Genomic DNA, 17,602 nt, shown 5'->3' on the forward strand with positions numbered 1-17,602 from the left:
AAAGAAGATCCTGGTTCCAGTCCCAACAGCAGAGGATATGTATTTTCTGGGTACTATGGTGGACACCATTTGACAACATGCTTTTCTTCCAATGGGGAGGTTTCATATCTCCATCAATGTATCAGTCTGATCCTGCAGTCCAGAACCAAAAGGCGAAGAACATAGACACTCCTAGAGCAGTGGATGTTATGTTAAAGGACAGGAAAACATTTACTAAAAAGGCCCTGGAGTTTCTTCTCTCTGATTTTGTTAGGGATTATCTCCAGCTACCATTAAGGTGCATATAATGGTTTTAAGTTTTTCATTGGAATTTCCTTTTGACCACCATAACCCTGGGTACAGAGATTTATTGTAGTTTTTTTTTGACAGAGACCTCAGACCTTAGAGTGAAGTCTTCTTGGGACTTGTCTATTGCCCTTAGACATCTCACTTTTTCTCCTTAGAGCCTTTCACCTCAGCTTCTCTTTGCTACCTTGCCTTGAAGACTGTGTTTTGGTGGCAGTCAGGTCTGTGGAAGCGAATTACAAGCTTTATCTTCATGCGCTCCTAATCTGTAGACGAATGTGTTGAGCAATTCAGTGTTCCTGACTACATGTACAATAACACGTGTTCTCAACCAAAAGGACCACAACATAAACTGTGAGAACATCAAAACCACTTAACCACCAACGAGATGAAAGGAAAGCTACGTAATTACATTGATTACTGCAGTTTGCAGACTGTCAGTTCTGCAGAAGAGTCAGCGAATTACAAGCTTTATCTTCATGTGCCTTTTTGGATGACAATGTAGTGCACTCCTTGGGCATGAGGAGATGGCTGTATACTGCACCATTTTGCAAATATGCTAATTTGTTTGCAGGAGCCAGAAAGGTTCTGAAAGTGTTCCATCCGTCCATGTATTATTTAGACGATTCAGGAAGATTATACTATTGAAGGTATGGCATTACCTATAGTTCTCTCAGAGCCCATTCCATGGCTACTTCCTGTGCTGAATTGGTGGTGTACCCTGATCGAGAGCTGCAATTTGGCTACCTGTGTCTTGATCTGTCCTCTGCTGAGGACTCCGTGTTCGGCAGAAAAGTTTTATAGTCTGTACTTTTTTTATGTACTCTTCCCACCCTGATACAGTTTGTATATGTCTTTGCTGGTGCTGCCAGAGATCGAAAGGAAAAACGGAATTCCTTTCCATGTGCATCCTGTTTTTTACTGCTTGGCATGCGAATGCATAGATGAATTCTACGGAATGTATTTGCTTTATTTTCTTGCCCACAGCTATTTGTCTGCGCAGAAATGCCCTCCCGCAAAATACTTGCCTCTGGCCAGCTTCAGCACTGGCTTATGCAAGATTCCAGAGAAGAACTCTAATGAAAACTAGCCCAAAACCAGAAGAGGCACTTTTCTTATTTCAAAATTATTATTACAAAATACTTATTAATTTATATTTCGTTTGAATGCACTTAACTGTCCCTTCAGGTCTCTTTTCATGTTGTACGTAGGTGTAGAGGATGTTTCATCAGTCTCTTTTGTAAACTAACGGAAGACTTTACTCTTGCATCCATTCGAACAATCACCACCATTTAGAACTACAGAGTTTAGGACTTTATCGCTTACAACTGCTCATTTTGTACTAAAGTCGTGATGTGGATATGGGATGTGCCAGCATAGACTCGCTCTACATCACCAGTCCGAGTCCATCATTATGGAGAAATACTAAACTGCTGCAGATGCATCACACAGCTCTGAAAGGTGTTATTTGTTTTCTGGATGAGGAATTACTCATTGGCAGTGTTTCTTTTTTATAATAAGCAGTCAATTATATTTGCTAGCCAAGAAGTTGTAACAGAAAACTACTTGCCATATGAAATGACACAAAACGACAGTGTCTACAGTGGATGAGAGCTATTTGACCCATCTAGTCTGCCAGGTCCACAAAGTCTTGAGCAGCTCACAATCACTTTAATCTCTGTTACACAGCTTGGTAAAGTCCTTTACCTGTAAACTGTATTTACCACGCTAATTTTGGCTTTGACATGTACTAAAAAGCACATTTTGTTTCTGCTTTTTATAAATGTACCAGTTCAGTGTAGTGATTCTTTTTCACCCTCCTTTTCTCCTAGGTTTAGTTCAGCGCTGCGTGATAATCCAAAGAGATGAGAATGGCTTTGGTTTGACAGTAAGCGGAGACAACCCTGTCTTTGTTCAGTCTGTCAAGGAAGGTAAGTCATAAGTGGCAGCAATTTGTTTCCAATAAGAGAAAACTATATATTTTAAGCAACTATTTACAAGATCAAATGGTATCCTTTATATCATTTTATTGAGCTTGGTTGTTAAGCTTGATGTTAAGATCCAGCAAATAACGTTAAAATATCACTTTGGACAATGCTGGTTAGTTCGCTGCAGCTAGGTGGACACGTTATTTACTATATGCTGTTATTGTTGCCTCAGCGTCTGACTCTTAAATCTCATGTAAATGTCTCTGGTGGAGCATTTGTAAAGTTTATGTAAATAAAAGGGAATTATGCATCAACTCACTTTAAAATGTCTCAATACTGAAGGTCGATTGAAATCAAAATAAGGGGCCTTAGTACGTGTCCTTTCTAACAATGGGGAATCATAAAGGAAATGGGAGTTCTAATAAGGCTGCTGTAATTATGAACCACCCCTGTTTAGAGATCCGTATTCTTGTCCTACAAAGCTAGCACTTGACACTGAGAAACTAAAAGGACTAATACATGAAATAGTAGTTCTCGGTTGATGTATTTAGTAGGTTGTGAGTGTAATTTAATTTCACTGGCCGATGTTTGTGTTTTTAGATGGAGCTGCCATGCGTGCTGGAGTTCAGACAGGAGATCGGATAATCAAGGTTAAAATATTAATCAACCCTCTGAGTGTCAGAGACATGTTTTTCCCTGTGAAAAGCCTGGACTAATTTTGTAGTTTTGCGTTTACGTGACAACCTTTTAACAATAGAAATCTCCGTATGTGTGTGTGTGTGTGTATATATATATATATATATATCTGTGTGTATATACCTGATATGGAAGGTCAAGTTAAGCCATTTATAGATACCTAGTTAATGCCATGCATCATGTAACATACAATTGTAGTAAAAATGCCCCCATGAATTTCAAGCCAAATAGTAAAAATGAATAAAAGTAAATAATTTTGTTAAGTTTTCACCTCTATTTTATATTCTGGCTGAGTGTGATTGTGGTTGTAGTCAGAAGATGATTAATCCTTTTTTTTTATTGAAGCATGAAATTATATTTATATAAATGTTTATCCTTTTGTGTTTTTAAGGGGAGGGTTTTTATTTTTTTATTTCCCATGGTTTATTTGCCTTCATATGGATGTACTTTAAAAGATGCATATATATATATATATATATATATATATATATATATATATATTATTTTTTTATTATTATTATTTATTTTTTTTTAACGCTTCAAATTTCTTTTAGGTTAATGGGACACTTGTCATACACTCTAATCATCTAGAAGTGGTCAAGCTCATAAAGTGTAAGTGTATTTAACCCCAGCTTGTGCAAAAAGGGGGCCCTAACAGTCATTTAAGAATTATGTATATTTCAGAGTAACAACACTTGTAGGTACAGTAGTTCTTACTGTCTTGTTAATTGGCTTAGGTCTGTTTTTGAAATATTAAAAGAAAATTACATATTTTTTAAGTAAAAAGAAAATCAGTGACTTTCATCTTGGATGAAAGGAAGTGTATATATATAAAAAAAACATTTTTGGGATGTGTATAGACCATGTGTATTCTCTTGTCACCCGCAGCTGGCTCCTATGTAGCCCTTACAGTTCAAGGTCGTCCCCCAGGATCTCCTCAGATCCCACTTTCTGATTCTGAGGTGGATCACATCATGCCCCCCCACTCCCCTGGGACTACAGGGCATCTTGACAGAATAACCAGCCCTGTTCTTGTAGGGGTAAGTGTCCAGGGTGAATTTGTAGAAAGCAGTTGAACTTTTTTTAATGAACTTTGTGATTTGTTTAGATTCCATTTATTCAGTTTTTGTTCTCTGTGTTGTGTTGTGTTGGGCTTCGTTTCCTACAAACCGGAAACAAAATTACACCATTTTGCTTTTGCATGATTTCTTGACTTTGTGTATTTATTACAACAATGTCTGCTTTACGATCGTAGGGTTTTGTAGTGCTTTATGCACGGGTACCAGGTGCTACCAGTTGTTTATAAAGCTAAATCTGCGTTACTATGCAATTCTGGGATTTGTCTGGCATTACGTTAGGTAGAATTATGTTACTTGCTATCTTGATACATTATTTCTAAGCTTAATCTATACATGATTGGTTTGTTGACCGGCTCATTTGATTGTTACACTATTTAGACTGGTTTGAATTGTGTTTTTTATACATTTTCATGTTAGGAGGATAACAACATTGTACACAGCCAGAAGATGGACATACTGAAGAAGATGCTTCAAAAGGAGCAAGAACAGCTTCAAGTATGTATGCTTGTGTAACTATGAAAGGCGTTGCAGTCTTCTTTTATGTTCTCCTATCCTAGTTCTACTTTCATCTTTTATTTTAGGCCTCTCAAGAAGAGTACAGCAATTCACCATCTAAGAGACTGTCCAAGGAGATTCAAGACATTAAAAAGCACATTTCCCAGCTACAGGAACAGCTACTGAAAGCCAGGGGGTCGCTACAGGTATTTATATGGCTTCGGGTATTAATGTAGATGTGTCTGTGCTTATGAAGGGAATCATAATTGAAATAAAGATCAGGCGCTAAAAAAAATATATATGGTGAATAAATGTTATAACCAGTGCTGCAAACACTTAAGGTATAACCCCTAAATACCACTCACAATAATAAAATAATATCTTCTTGCACAACACTATATTTTATTATTATGAAGGGAATCAACAAAGCAAGAAGGAATATTAGGACAAGAGACCATATTCTATAACCAGAGTGATAGGGTACATCAGCATTCCAGTAGGAAATGTAGACGTTACTACAGGGAGGGAATTTAATCTTGCACAGGAAACGTATGTGGATATCATGAATAGACAAGACCAAGGAGCAAATAAGGTTTGGGATATTCATAGCCATTTAAAAAATGGGCAAGCTATATTAGCTGAATGTTTTTTATCTGCTGTGCCATGCGCGTGTAGAGGAGGGCTCTGCATTTTGCAGTTATGTCACATGCCAAAAATATACATGAATGTGCAGGTTGTACAAGAACAGTAAATGGTTTCCACAGCTGGTGAAACTTGTTTTATTGTTTTATTTGCTGTTTTTGTTCCTTACGAAGTCCTTCGCATCAATCAGATTTAGATCTGAATTACAAACCAGTTCTGGTTAGCGCAGTATGAGTGAGGAAAAATGCTTGTATAAACATTTTTGCAACTGATTTAATTTTTCCACTTAATAAACCAAATTTTCATTAATAAACCAAATTTATCATACTCTATAACATTCTGTTCACTTGGTGAACTATTAACCCCTTCGTGACAAAGGCTGATTTTACTTTTTGTACCCTTCGTGACAATGGCCGTTTTAACATTTCTGCGCTGCTCGTGTTTAGCTGTAATTTTCTTCTTTCCCGTTTACTGAACCCACACACATTAGATATTGTTTTTTTCAGGACAAGAAGGGCTTTCTTTAGATGACATTGTTTTGATTGTATCATATTATTTACTATTAAAAAAAGTATAAAATATGGTGAAACATTTAGAAAAAAATGACTGTTTCTAACTTTTAGTTGAAAAATATTTTACTCATCTATAAAAGGTAATAAAAAAACCTGCTAAATAGATTCTACTATTTGTCCTGAGTTTAGAAATACCCAATGTTTTTATGTTTTTTTGCTTTTTTCTGCACGTTATGGAGCAATAAGTACAGGTAGCGTTTTGCTATTTCAAAGCCATTTTTTCCAAATCTGGTAATTCTCCCCCCCATGTGCCATTTCTGGGATCTTTGAAGCCGGCCAATGCAATTTACCCCATCAAGTCATATATTTTTGAAAACTAGACAGCCCAGGGTATTCCAAATGCTGGTATTTTAACCCTTTCCAAGCACTTATTCTACCATCAGCCTTTGTCAAACTTTATGGTAGTAATTTTTTTGCATTTGTTTTTTCACACACATTTTACTTTAGGTATAAATAAACAGGTTCTGGTATATGTCACTATCAAAAAACACCCCAATATGTGTTTAGCAACATCTCCTGAGTACAGCGATACCTCACATGAATGATTTTGCCTGGCTGTTTGGGGGCAAAAGGGCCACATTTGGGGCATGCACATTTTTCAATGTTGAACTTTGGCATTTGGGGATCCACTGCCCATGCCCTATTTGGTACATCACATTGAGCCGGGCCATTTCAGTGTGCCCAATAAAGCTATATATTTTTGAAAACTAGACACCCCAGGGTATTTCAAATGCTAGTATTTTAACTCTTTCCATGCACCATATCTACCACCAGTCTTTGTCAAACTTTGTGATATTTTGTGCCGATGGCGTTGCTGAATGCCTCGAGGTCGAGGCATTACAGCAACGCCGTTTCGGTGCAGAAAGCGAAAATAGATCGCTTTCTGCACCCGTTTAATGACGTGCCGGTCCTGGCACGTCATTTGTCGTTATCGACATGAATTTCCATGACGTGCCCGGACCGGCAATTGTCATCAAGGGGTTAAAGAATTTGTTTGTGGTGGCCTTTACACAGTTCACACAATGCGCTCCTAATCTGTAGACGAATGTGTGGAGCAATTCAGTGTTCCTGACTACATGTACAATAACGAGTGTTCTCCACCAAAACGACCGCGTCACCACAACATGAGCTGTGAGAACATCAAAACCACTGAACCACCAACGAGATGAAAGGAAGGCTACGTAATGACGTTGATTACTGCAGTTCGCAGACTTATACTTGTTGATGGTTATGTGGTATTGCCATTCTCACAGAGTAGGATATGATTTCATTTCATTTGTTGTGCAGTATGTTTTATTATTTCTTGTACTGTGTTTAGTCAGGTCTAGTGGAGGTAGGACGAACCCCTTTCATGGCCTGAAATGCACATGTACATGTATCAATTTTAGTCTTCTTACAAACTGCACATTGCTGAATAGCTTTCAGGGCGAGGGTTCTATGGTTTGATTGCAGCATAGTCTGTGTGTCCATACCATAAAATGTACGGCTGTTTAGTCAGGTCATTGAGTTGCTTACGGCAGTGTTTTTATGACCGTTGTTGCAGATTTCCTTTTAGTCAGCTCGTTGAACTGAAACCATTGTCAACTTGATGTTTTTTATTTGCTTACAGGGTGATCCCTTAGTAAGTCCGTCATTTTACTCAAATAACGTACTGGAATATTGCATTGCAAACTAACACTGACTTATTTATTTTAAGATGAAACTGCTCTTACTTTGGTAAGGTAAAAGTTTATTAGAGCAGTTGAAATATGTTTCTTGTAGGGCTGCAACTAACGATTATTTTAATAATCGATTAGTTGGTCGATTAATTTTTCGATTAACCCCTTCAGTACCGGGACGTACCTGGTACTTCCTGGTTAACAGTCACCGGTAGACCGGGACGTACCAGGTACGTCTCCTCCAAAAAACACCCCCACATCACCACAATCGCGGTGATCGTGGGGGCGCTGCCTGTCTAAGCCCGCCCCCAAGCCCACGATCACTCCCATGGAGTGATTTTGTAGGCAGAAACAGCGATTGCAGAAAAATCTGCAATCGCGGTTTCAGCTGCCACAGGCAGCTTCAGGGAAGGGGGGGGTATTGAATGGGTCCCCACACAAGTGTGGGGACCTGATCCAACACCCCCCTGCTGCCTGATCGCTCCATGAGAGCGTCAGTGCAGCGTTAACCCCTTCAATGCCGCAATCGCGGCATTCAATGCCGCGATCGCGGCATTCAATGCCGCGATCGCGGCATTGGAGGGGTTAATTCCTGTTTTTTAGTGGGTTCTGCTGCTGGTGGTCTGCCTGGAAGCCCAGGCAGACCAGCAACAGCAAAAACGAGCCCCCAGAAGTCCTCTGATCAGTCCTGTAGGACTGATCAGAGAGACTCCTCCCCTACAATCTCCAGTCTATTGGAGATTGTGTCCCAGCTGCCAGAGGCAGCTTCAGGGACAGGGAGACAGGGTTCTTTGGTCTCCACATGAGTGTGGAGACCAGACCCACCCCCACCCCCACCCCCACCCTTCCTCAATTAACCCCTTCAATGCTGCGATTGTGTATGACCCCCATTGCAGCATTGCAGGGGTTAATATTAGTCCCCACAAGCTTGTGGGGACTAAATATCAATCAATGCTGTGCTTCAATGGAGCATCAGCATTGAAAGAGTTAAAAAAAATAATGTAAAAAATAATAATTAAAAAAAAAATAAAATAAAAAAAAATTAATAAAATAATAATAATAATTAAAAAAAATAACAGCACTGACCTGAAAGTCCAGGGTGCTTCCAGGTCAAATGCTGGGCTGATCAGATCGCTCCTGGCCAATAGGAGTGATCGGATCATTATGGCAGCCCACGGATGACCCTGCTCTACAAAGAGAGAGGGGTCATCTAGGGTAATTATGAAAAAACCCAAAATATTAATAAATGAAAAAATCATAATTATTACCTGATCACTTGTCGGTGACATTTTAAGTCGCTGATTATTGATCGGTCTCCCTGATTGATGTCAGCGGCCTAAACCTGTCACTTACAAGTAATCTGATAAAAAAATATTTAAAAAAATGTAAATGCACATGTTCCAGTTTTGCCCTCATAGCTTCCTCAAAAAATACATGAACCATGCATGTGAGGCCTTGTTGGAACCGGGGGGTGATGGTGAACAAAATGTGGTGGTTTTTTTCCAGTGTTACACATATGCTGTGCAAGAAATAAATTGCAACATTGAAATGTATGCGTTAAAAACGCAATAAAATAATTTCCCTGTGAAGTTTGGCAGACATCAGTGAAGAAATGGCTGGCTGAAAACTGTCAAAACTACCCTAGTTGAACACCTTGACTTGGCTTCTGTTCATAAATATATACTTTTATGGGGTAATTTACAGCAGGGGGCTTCCAAAATGTCCCAAATGGGATATGGGCCCAGGAAACCAATTTCTGAAAATTCCAAATGTGAAAACGAAAATGCGCATGTTCCAGTTTTGCCCTCATAGCTTCCTCAAAAAATGCATGAACCATGCATGTGAGGCCTTGTTGGAACCGGGGGATGTTGGTGAACACAATTTGGTGTTTTGTTCTGCAGTTGCACATATTCTATACAAAATATAATATAAAATCTAAAGCAACATTGCAACATATGCAAAAAAAACCCAAAAAATTTAAAAATACCTAAAAATTTGGCAGCAATTGGCGATAAAATCCCTGTTTGAAAAGTGTCAAAATGACCCTAGTTGTACACCTTGACTTATCTACTGTTCATAAACATATAATTTTGGGGGGGTAATCATTATCTGTGACAACTATTGCAGTTATTAGACTACCATGCCAAATTTGAAAAAAATTACATTTCAAAAACGTGATGCATGCCTTGCAATATTTGCCCTATACTGGTCAAAATAGATAAAAATCCTGGCCATGTTGGGTGGTTTCCAAATCAGGACAAGTTAATGAATATATTTGGGATAATTTTTTCCCATTGGTTTAACCCCTTAAGGACCAGGCTGTGTTTTACCTATTGTACCATTGGGACCGAGGCTGTTTTAATACTTTTGCGGTGTTCGTGTTTAGATGTAATTTTCTCTTCACTCATTTAGTGAACCCACACAAATTATATGTTGTTTTTTTCAGGACAAGAAGGGCTTTCTTCAGATACCATTGTTTTAATCATATTATCTAATTTCCCATAAAAAAAATAATAAAATATGATGAAAAATGTAAAAAAAAACCACATTTTCTGACTTTTACCCCAAAAATCTTTTACTCATCCAAAAAAGCTAATGAAAAAACCTACTAAATATATTCTACTATTTGTCCTGAGTTTAGAAATACCCAATGTTTTTATGTTTTTTTGCTTTTTTCTGCACGTTATGGAGCATTTAAGTACAGGTAGCGTTTTGCTATTTCAAAACCATTTTTTCCAAATCTGGTAATTCTTCCCCCCATGTGCCATTTCGGGTATCTTTGAAGCCGGCCAATGCAATTTACCCCATCAAATCATATATTTTTGAAAACTAGACACCCCAAGGTATTTCAAATGCTAGTATTTTAACCCTTTCCATGCATGAGATTCTACCACCAGCCTTTGCCACACTTTGTGTTAGTATTTTTTTGGTATTTTTTTTTTACACAAATTGTACTTTGGGTATACATTTATAGCTCCAGGTATACGTCACTATCAAACAACACCCTAATATGTGTTCAATAACATCTCTCGAGTTCATTCATACCCCACATGTATGGGTTTGTCTGGTGTTTGAGGTTAAAATGCCACATTTTGGAAGTGCCCTTTTTTTTTTTCCCCCATTTCGGTCAGTCTGTGCCTATGCCCTATCTTTGAGCCCGGCCACTCCAATTTACCCCATCAAACCATTCATTTTTTTAAATTAGACACCCCTTGGGTATTTGAAATGCTTTTATTTAAATTTTTCCACGTCAGGATTTTTGGGAAGATACAGCGCTAATTTTAGCACTTGCTCATAATAATAAACTTTATTTTTTTATTTTATTTATTTTACTCTTTTTGGACTTTTTTTTTACATTTTGCTGGAACTGGATAGTTCCTCTAAAGCATAATAATTTTTAAATGTTACCATGTTTTTTTTTAAGCTTTTTCTTTTTTTTTTTTTTTTCTTTTTTTTTTTAAATATTTTACTAATCACATAGTGATTAGAAAGCTGGCCTCCATTGACTTGTATGGTTGAATGCAGTACCTGTATTCAACCAGCAAGTGGAGCCAGAGTTCTCTAGAAGGTCAGGAGACCGTCTAGCGAACTTTTTCAACTTTATTATTTTTTTTCCCGGGCCGCCGCCATCTTGCGGATGGTGAAGACTGCGTGCAGCTGCGGCTGTGACCGCTCTCCGGAGCGGTCACAGTCCATCAAGAGGTAAGTGTTTGGTGTCGCTGGATGCCTCCTGATCGAGGCATTCCAGCGACACCATTGAAGTTTAGGAGGTGATCGTTGATCGCCTCCTAAACGCTTTTAAAACGGGCGTCCGCCGCCATACAATGTATGGCGGCTGTTGACGCCCCGGGGAGGGGCCAGACATGGCCCATCATGCCGATCTCGGTGTTGCTGAATGCCTCGACATCGAGGCATTACAGCAACACCGTTTAAGCTTAGAAAGTGATCATTGATCACTTTCTAAGCTTGTTTAAGTCTGATGACGTGTCAGGCACGTCATAGGTCGTTAAGTGACCGTTTTGCATGACGTGCCTGACCCGGCAATGGACGTTAAGGGGTTAATGTGTGTACAATTTGTATGTATACAAAACTGTAAAAGCGTTTTTTTCCATTTTTTCCCCACTTTTTCCAGTGTTTTTCAAACAAAACAATGTACTACCCAGCTTACTATGGTTTCAAATGAAAGCCCTACTTGTGCTGAAAAAAACAATATATGATTTGTGTGGGTGCACCAATTGATAAGAGAGAAATTACAGTTGAAGAAAGACATGGCAAAAACACAAAAACGGCTCCGGTCCTTTAGCGACACGTTAGTATCAAAATCCCGGTCCTGAAGGGGTTAATCGGATAAAAAATTCAATTGTTTTTCAATTTAAAATAATGTAATAAACGTACAATTTACACTTTCATCTCTTTATTGCAGTGGCCTCTCTCTATTCACCTTCTTATTTTACTGACATAATAATAAGAGCTACAAGAACCCAAACACAGTGTTTCTCAAACTAGGTTTTAATACAAAGTTATTAGTAAATATTAATTCATATGTTAACTATTTTTCATATTTAATAAAAACTATGAGAAAAAAGCCTTGTTTACATTTTTTTTTTATTTACCAAACTGCCCCCGGTTATGCACGTCTGATATTATGCCTAATATCGATATGCCTTATACCCCCTATATGCCCTGAAATTCATAATACCCCCATACACCACTATAACACACCCATACACCACTCTGCCTCCGCCCCCTCCCATACAACACTCTGCCTCCTCCCCCTCCCATACACCACTCTGGCTCCTCCCCCTCCCATACACCACTCTGGCTCCTCCCCCTCCCATACACCACTCTGGCCCCCCCCCCATACTCCACTCTGCCTCCTCCCCCCTCCCATACTCCACTCTGCCTCCTCCCCCCTCCCATACTCCACTCTGCCTCCTGTCAGCAACGGAGGTTCACAAGACACCAGGGAGCCAGGTAGAGAGGCAGACTGCCGTGTGGGAGGGGGAGGAGCCAGAGTGGTATATGGGATGGTGGCTTCCATACACCCCTCTGACTCCTCCCACCTCCCATACACCGCTCTGACTCTACCCGGCTCCGTTACTGACAGGCACTTTCACTGCAGCTTCATAGAAGCCTCAGCGTAAGTGATGGTGAGTAACGGAGGCTGTCTGTGCGATGCAGACCCCCACCGGCTGACAGAGAGGATGATCCTCTGTCAGCTGGTGGGGGTCTGCACAGCCTCCGTTACTGCCCTTCACTTACGCTGAGGCTTCTATGAAGCTGCAGTGAAAGTGCCTGTCAGTAACGGAGTCGGGAGAGAGGCAGAGTGATGTATGGGAGGGGGAGGAGTCTGAGGGGTGTATGGGAGGGGGGAGAGAGACGGAAGTGAGAGACCGGCCGACAGTGAGGGGAATCCAGGTCCCCTGCAGCGTTGCGGGGATCTGGATTCTAGTGTTATAATCCGATCTCTGTTTGAGGTCGGATTATATAAGGAGAGGAGTTTTTCAGAGCATTTGCTCTGAAAAAAACCTCTTTTTATAATCGATAAAAATCGATTCGATTAATCCATAATGAAAATCGTTGACAACGATTTTCATTATCGATTTTATCGATTAGTTGTTTCAGCCCTAGTTTCTTGTGTTATTATTGGGTAAATCTGTTAGACCTTTGGGGTTTCTATACATGTCAGTATTGAGGAGTACATTTAGATTTTGGAGCACTGATTAAAACATTACAGCATTCTGGTACAATGTGAGAAGAAGGCCCTGCTGTAGAGGGTTAATAATCTGTTATTGTTATTCATTTCAAAGTACTAATTATAATTAATATGGGAGAATTGATAAGGGAACAAATAAGTACTGCTGTATGAAATGATGAACGTATAACCAAAGAATTAACACATACTGCAGGGCAGCATTTTACAGTGTGTGTGTGTGTGTATATATATATATATATAATATATATAACTGCAATATGTGAACTGTCTGTAGTCTTAGTATTTTAGAGAGATGTGTGTGTATATGTGTCTATATGTATATGTGTGTGTGTGTATGTATGTATATATATATAAATATAAATTTTTTATTTTTTTTAATATTAAACACACCCATGCCTTACCCCTTAAACTTAATCATCAGTATTGGATTCTTAGTACATACAAACGATGTTCTGCCAGTGCTTATTTTTTTCTTTTTGCTGAGATATATTTTTTTATTTTGCTAGCATGGCTCAGACTTCTTACAGATCAATGAGCTGGATGCAGAGCTTGGTGATCTACTGGTACGCACTGAATACAGCAGCGGGGATGGGTCCCGTCCAAACAGCGATACAGCAGATGTGAGTATTTATGTATTTTTTTCGGTTTCATTTTATGCTCCTACAGCATAGCAATAAACAATATGCCATATTAATATATAGACAGAAGCTTTAGACCTGTAACAGTGTATGAGCACGTGTGCTCAAAAGGCTCCACATAATATGGAGAGGTGAAGTCCCATGTAAGGATATGCTTTCTTCTGGGTTGGAAGTTTTGTAGAATTAGATTAACCCCTTCGCGACCTTTGCCGGTTCAGGACCGTCATAACAAGAAGGTCACTAAATGACCTTTGACGGTCCTGAACCGTCAAAAAATTAAATAAGCTTAGAAAGTGATCAAGGATCACTTTCTTCGCTTAAACGGCCTTGCTGCAATGCCTCGATGTCGAGGCATTCAGCAAGGCCGAGATCGGCATCGGGGGCCATGTCTGGCCCCTCCCCGGGGCGTCAACAGCCGCCATACATTATAAAAAAATATAAAAAAAGTATTAAAAAAATAAAATTAAATTAAAAAATAAAGTTTATTATTTTGAGCAAGTGCTAAAATTTCTCAAAAATCTCAACAAAGAGTTAAAATAAAAGCACTTCAAATACCCAAGGGGTGTCTAATATATAAAAAAAAATGGCTGATGGGGTAAATTGGAGTGGCCTAGCTCAAAGATAGGGCATAGGTACAGACTGACCAAAATGGAGAAAAAAAGCGCACTTCCCAAATGTGGCATTTTAAATCTGAAACAACCCGACAAACCCATGCATGTCGGGTATCACTGCACTCAGGAGATGTTCCTGAACACACATTGGCGTGTTGTTTGACAGTGGCATATACCAGGACCTGTATATCTATAACTAAAGTACAATTTGTGTGAAAAAAAAATAAAAAAAATTACTATTACAAAGTTTGACAAAGTGTAGTTCTATAATTGGTGCATGGAAAGGGTTAAAATAACAGCATTTGGAATACCCTGGGGTGTCTAGTTTTCAAAAATATATGGTTTGAATGGGTTAAATTGAGTTAACCGGCTTCAAAGATATTCCAAAGAGGAGAGGGAGGCACAATGACCAAATGACCACCTGAATTACGCATGCCCCAAAAGTAGCCTTTTACCAGCCAAACAATCTGACAAACCCATGCATGTGGGGTATCGCTGTACTCAGGAGATGTTGCTGAACACATATTGGGGGGTTGTTTGACAGTGACATATACCAGCACCTGTATATCTATAACTAAAGTACAATTTGTGTGGAAAAAAAATAAAAAAAAAATTACTATTACAAAGTTTGACAAAGTGTAGTTGTATAATTGGTGCATGGAAAGGGTTAAAATAACAGCATTTGGAATACCCTGGGGTGTCTAGTTTTCAAAAATATATGGTTTGAATGGGTTAAACTGAGTTAACCGGCTTCAAAGATGTTCCAAAGAGGAGATGGAGGCAGACTGACCAGATTTGTTAAAAAAGATTTGGAAATCATAAAACGCTGCTTGTACTTATTGCCCTATAACTTACAAAAAACAGCAAAAAAACATAAAAACATTGGGTATTTCTAAACTCAGGACAAGTAGTAGAATCTATTTAGCTAGTTTTTTTACTTGCTTTTTTAGGTGAGTAAAAGATTTTTCAAATAAAAGTCATAAAATGTGTTTTTTTTTCAATTTTGCACCATGTTTTTTTTATTTTTTTTATTTTTTTTATAGTAAATAAGATGATACGATCAAAATAATGGTATCTGAAGAAAGCCCATCTTGTCCTGAAAAAAACAATATATAACTTATGTGGGTACACTAAATGGGTGAGGAGAAAATTACAGCTGAACACAAGCACCACAAAAGTGTCAAAACAGCCTCGGTCCCACAGGGTACAAAACGAAAAATGAGCCCGGTCCTTAAGGGGTTAAAATACGTTTTCCAAACAGTTCTAGTTTTGCATGTTTTCCAACAGCTTTATGTTGCCTTGGCCTAATCTACTTGACAAACACCCTAACTCCGTATCGTACAGCCTTATGGTAAAAAATAGAATTTCTCAGTCTTGACTATCCGGCCTGACTCTTTGACAAGCAGAGGAAAGGCATAAGCATTGTTATTAAATGAATCTGCTCAGTGTGGTGTTTGTGCATGGAAAGTCATTCATGAGTGATGACAAAGGCAGCCACCAGTTCTCCAGAAAAAAAAACAAAACAGTTTATTGAAGCAAATTATTTTGTCAGTGGTAGCCTGTATTACTGCATGCAGCGCTGGATTTTATGATCAAGACAACGTTTGGGACATTCCTTTTCAGATAAACTAGTTTTAAAAATATTAGCCAGAACCTGTTTCTTACTCATAGAACATACAATTTGAGGGCGCTTTGGACAATTTTACAAGTCTGTAAAAGCACAAATGTACTCGACCTTGTCTCATTTTTAAAATTACCATACACCTGTCACATGTAGCTCAAGCTAATGTTTATGTATGTAAATTTTGGCCACTTTTACCCATAGTCATCCTTGTTTATTAACTATCTGACTATAAAATGTTTTTTCATACACTGTAATTTTGGACAATTAGCTGTTCTATTGTTTCTACTAGTTCTGTCTTGTTTTTGTTAACTGTTATACTTTTGAATAGTTTTGTGATATTCCTGCTTTCACCATGTTATTTAGTGAAAACGGGCTCCTTTCTTTCCTGATAACTTTTATCCTTTAAAAATGCCTAATCTCGGTAATATCTATATAATTTTTCAACATTGCACGCAATACCCTAGGCGTGGTCTGACAGAGATCTCTAAACAGGTTTGAATACCTCTTTTCTATAAAGTCTCATTATGCAACCTGGGATCCTGCTTGCGTTTCGAACGGCTTTGCTACATTGCATGTTTAAATCATCAGAGATAATTGTTCTGTTTTTGTAGTTTCATTTGATCTGTTGCTCTCACTATTGTACCAGAAATATGTAGTCTATCTTCGAGGTCTTTCTCCCAGAGCTGCCTCTGTAAATGTTGCGTTTGGTGAGCAGCTCCGTACAAGATTATCTGCAAATGATAAAAACATAGTACAGCATCATCAATAATATATATATATATTTGTTTTTTGTTTAAAACAAGTGGATCACCACCAAGCTTCCTGATTATATGAAATAGCTTTGATTGCTTGCAGATTATTTTAAGGTGATAAGAACCTTTAGAAGAATGCTATGATGTTGGATACATTCAAGCAGGGAATGGATTAGATGGAGTAAATCTGGGGAGACTTTTGAGAATTCTCAGTGATTTAACAATACATTATCCAGGGTCAACCAAGGTCTTCCTGTAGCAGAAACTCACTGTTGTTGGCCCTTTTCAAGTCTCCCTTTAGTAAATAACCCCTTCCCCAAAAAGCACATGTTTTAGGTACTTTTAGTTAGTCATCCTCCATACATCGTTTGTGCTTCTGTAGTTTGCAGTGTGATTTGTTCAATTCCTTCTCTCTCTGCAGAGCCTCCACAGCAGACTACTAGAAAAAAGGTTCTTGGAAGAAAGTCCAGAGAAAAGTGAACTTCAAGATATAGTATGTTTTTTATAACACTTTATGCCTTACAGCTTCCTAATATTAATTCCTTTACCAAGTACATTCGATGCTTGTGCTTATTAGGGCTGCAACTAACGATTATTTTCATAATCGATTAGTTGGCCGATTATTTTTTCGATTAATCGATTAATCGGATAAAAAAAATGAATGTAAATTTTTCATTTATTTAAAATAATTTAATAAACAAATGATGGTAAATACAAACAGCAGAATAAAAAAAAACTTTGATAAAATACATTTCTTGTCTTTATTTCCCAACCAGCCCCCCCCATTTATGCACATTTGAGCCCAGGCTTGCCACGCTGCCCCCTACATATGCCACTCCACGCTGCCTCCCACATATGCCACTCCACGCTGCCCCCCACATATGCCACTCCACGCTGCCCCCCACA

General features: G+C 38.6%; 1 protein-coding gene across 1 annotated transcript in view; it reads left to right on the plus strand.

Annotated features, from left to right (window-relative positions):
- Positions 1–673: 673 nt before the first annotated feature.
- Positions 674–17,602, plus strand: part of LOC149298080 (rho guanine nucleotide exchange factor 12-like) — a 56,195-nt gene continuing 39,266 nt past the window's right edge. The window contains exons 1-9 of the mRNA XM_089487972.1: positions 674–689; positions 2,118–2,216; positions 2,814–2,863; positions 3,464–3,521; positions 3,798–3,949; positions 4,406–4,483; positions 4,570–4,689; positions 13,578–13,691; positions 17,118–17,189. Coding sequence (XP_089344098.1) covers positions 674–689; positions 2,118–2,216; positions 2,814–2,863; positions 3,464–3,521; positions 3,798–3,949; positions 4,406–4,483; positions 4,570–4,689; positions 13,578–13,691; positions 17,118–17,189 — 759 coding nt within the window. The remainder of the gene's footprint in view (positions 690–2,117; positions 2,217–2,813; positions 2,864–3,463; positions 3,522–3,797; positions 3,950–4,405; positions 4,484–4,569; positions 4,690–13,577; positions 13,692–17,117; positions 17,190–17,602) is intronic.

This window comes from Sceloporus occidentalis, unplaced genomic scaffold, assembly GCF_023333645.1.
Source record: "Sceloporus occidentalis isolate IW3139 unplaced genomic scaffold, rSceOcc1.0.p SCAF_35, whole genome shotgun sequence".
NCBI classification, from domain to species: domain Eukaryota; kingdom Metazoa; phylum Chordata; class Lepidosauria; order Squamata; family Phrynosomatidae; genus Sceloporus; species Sceloporus occidentalis.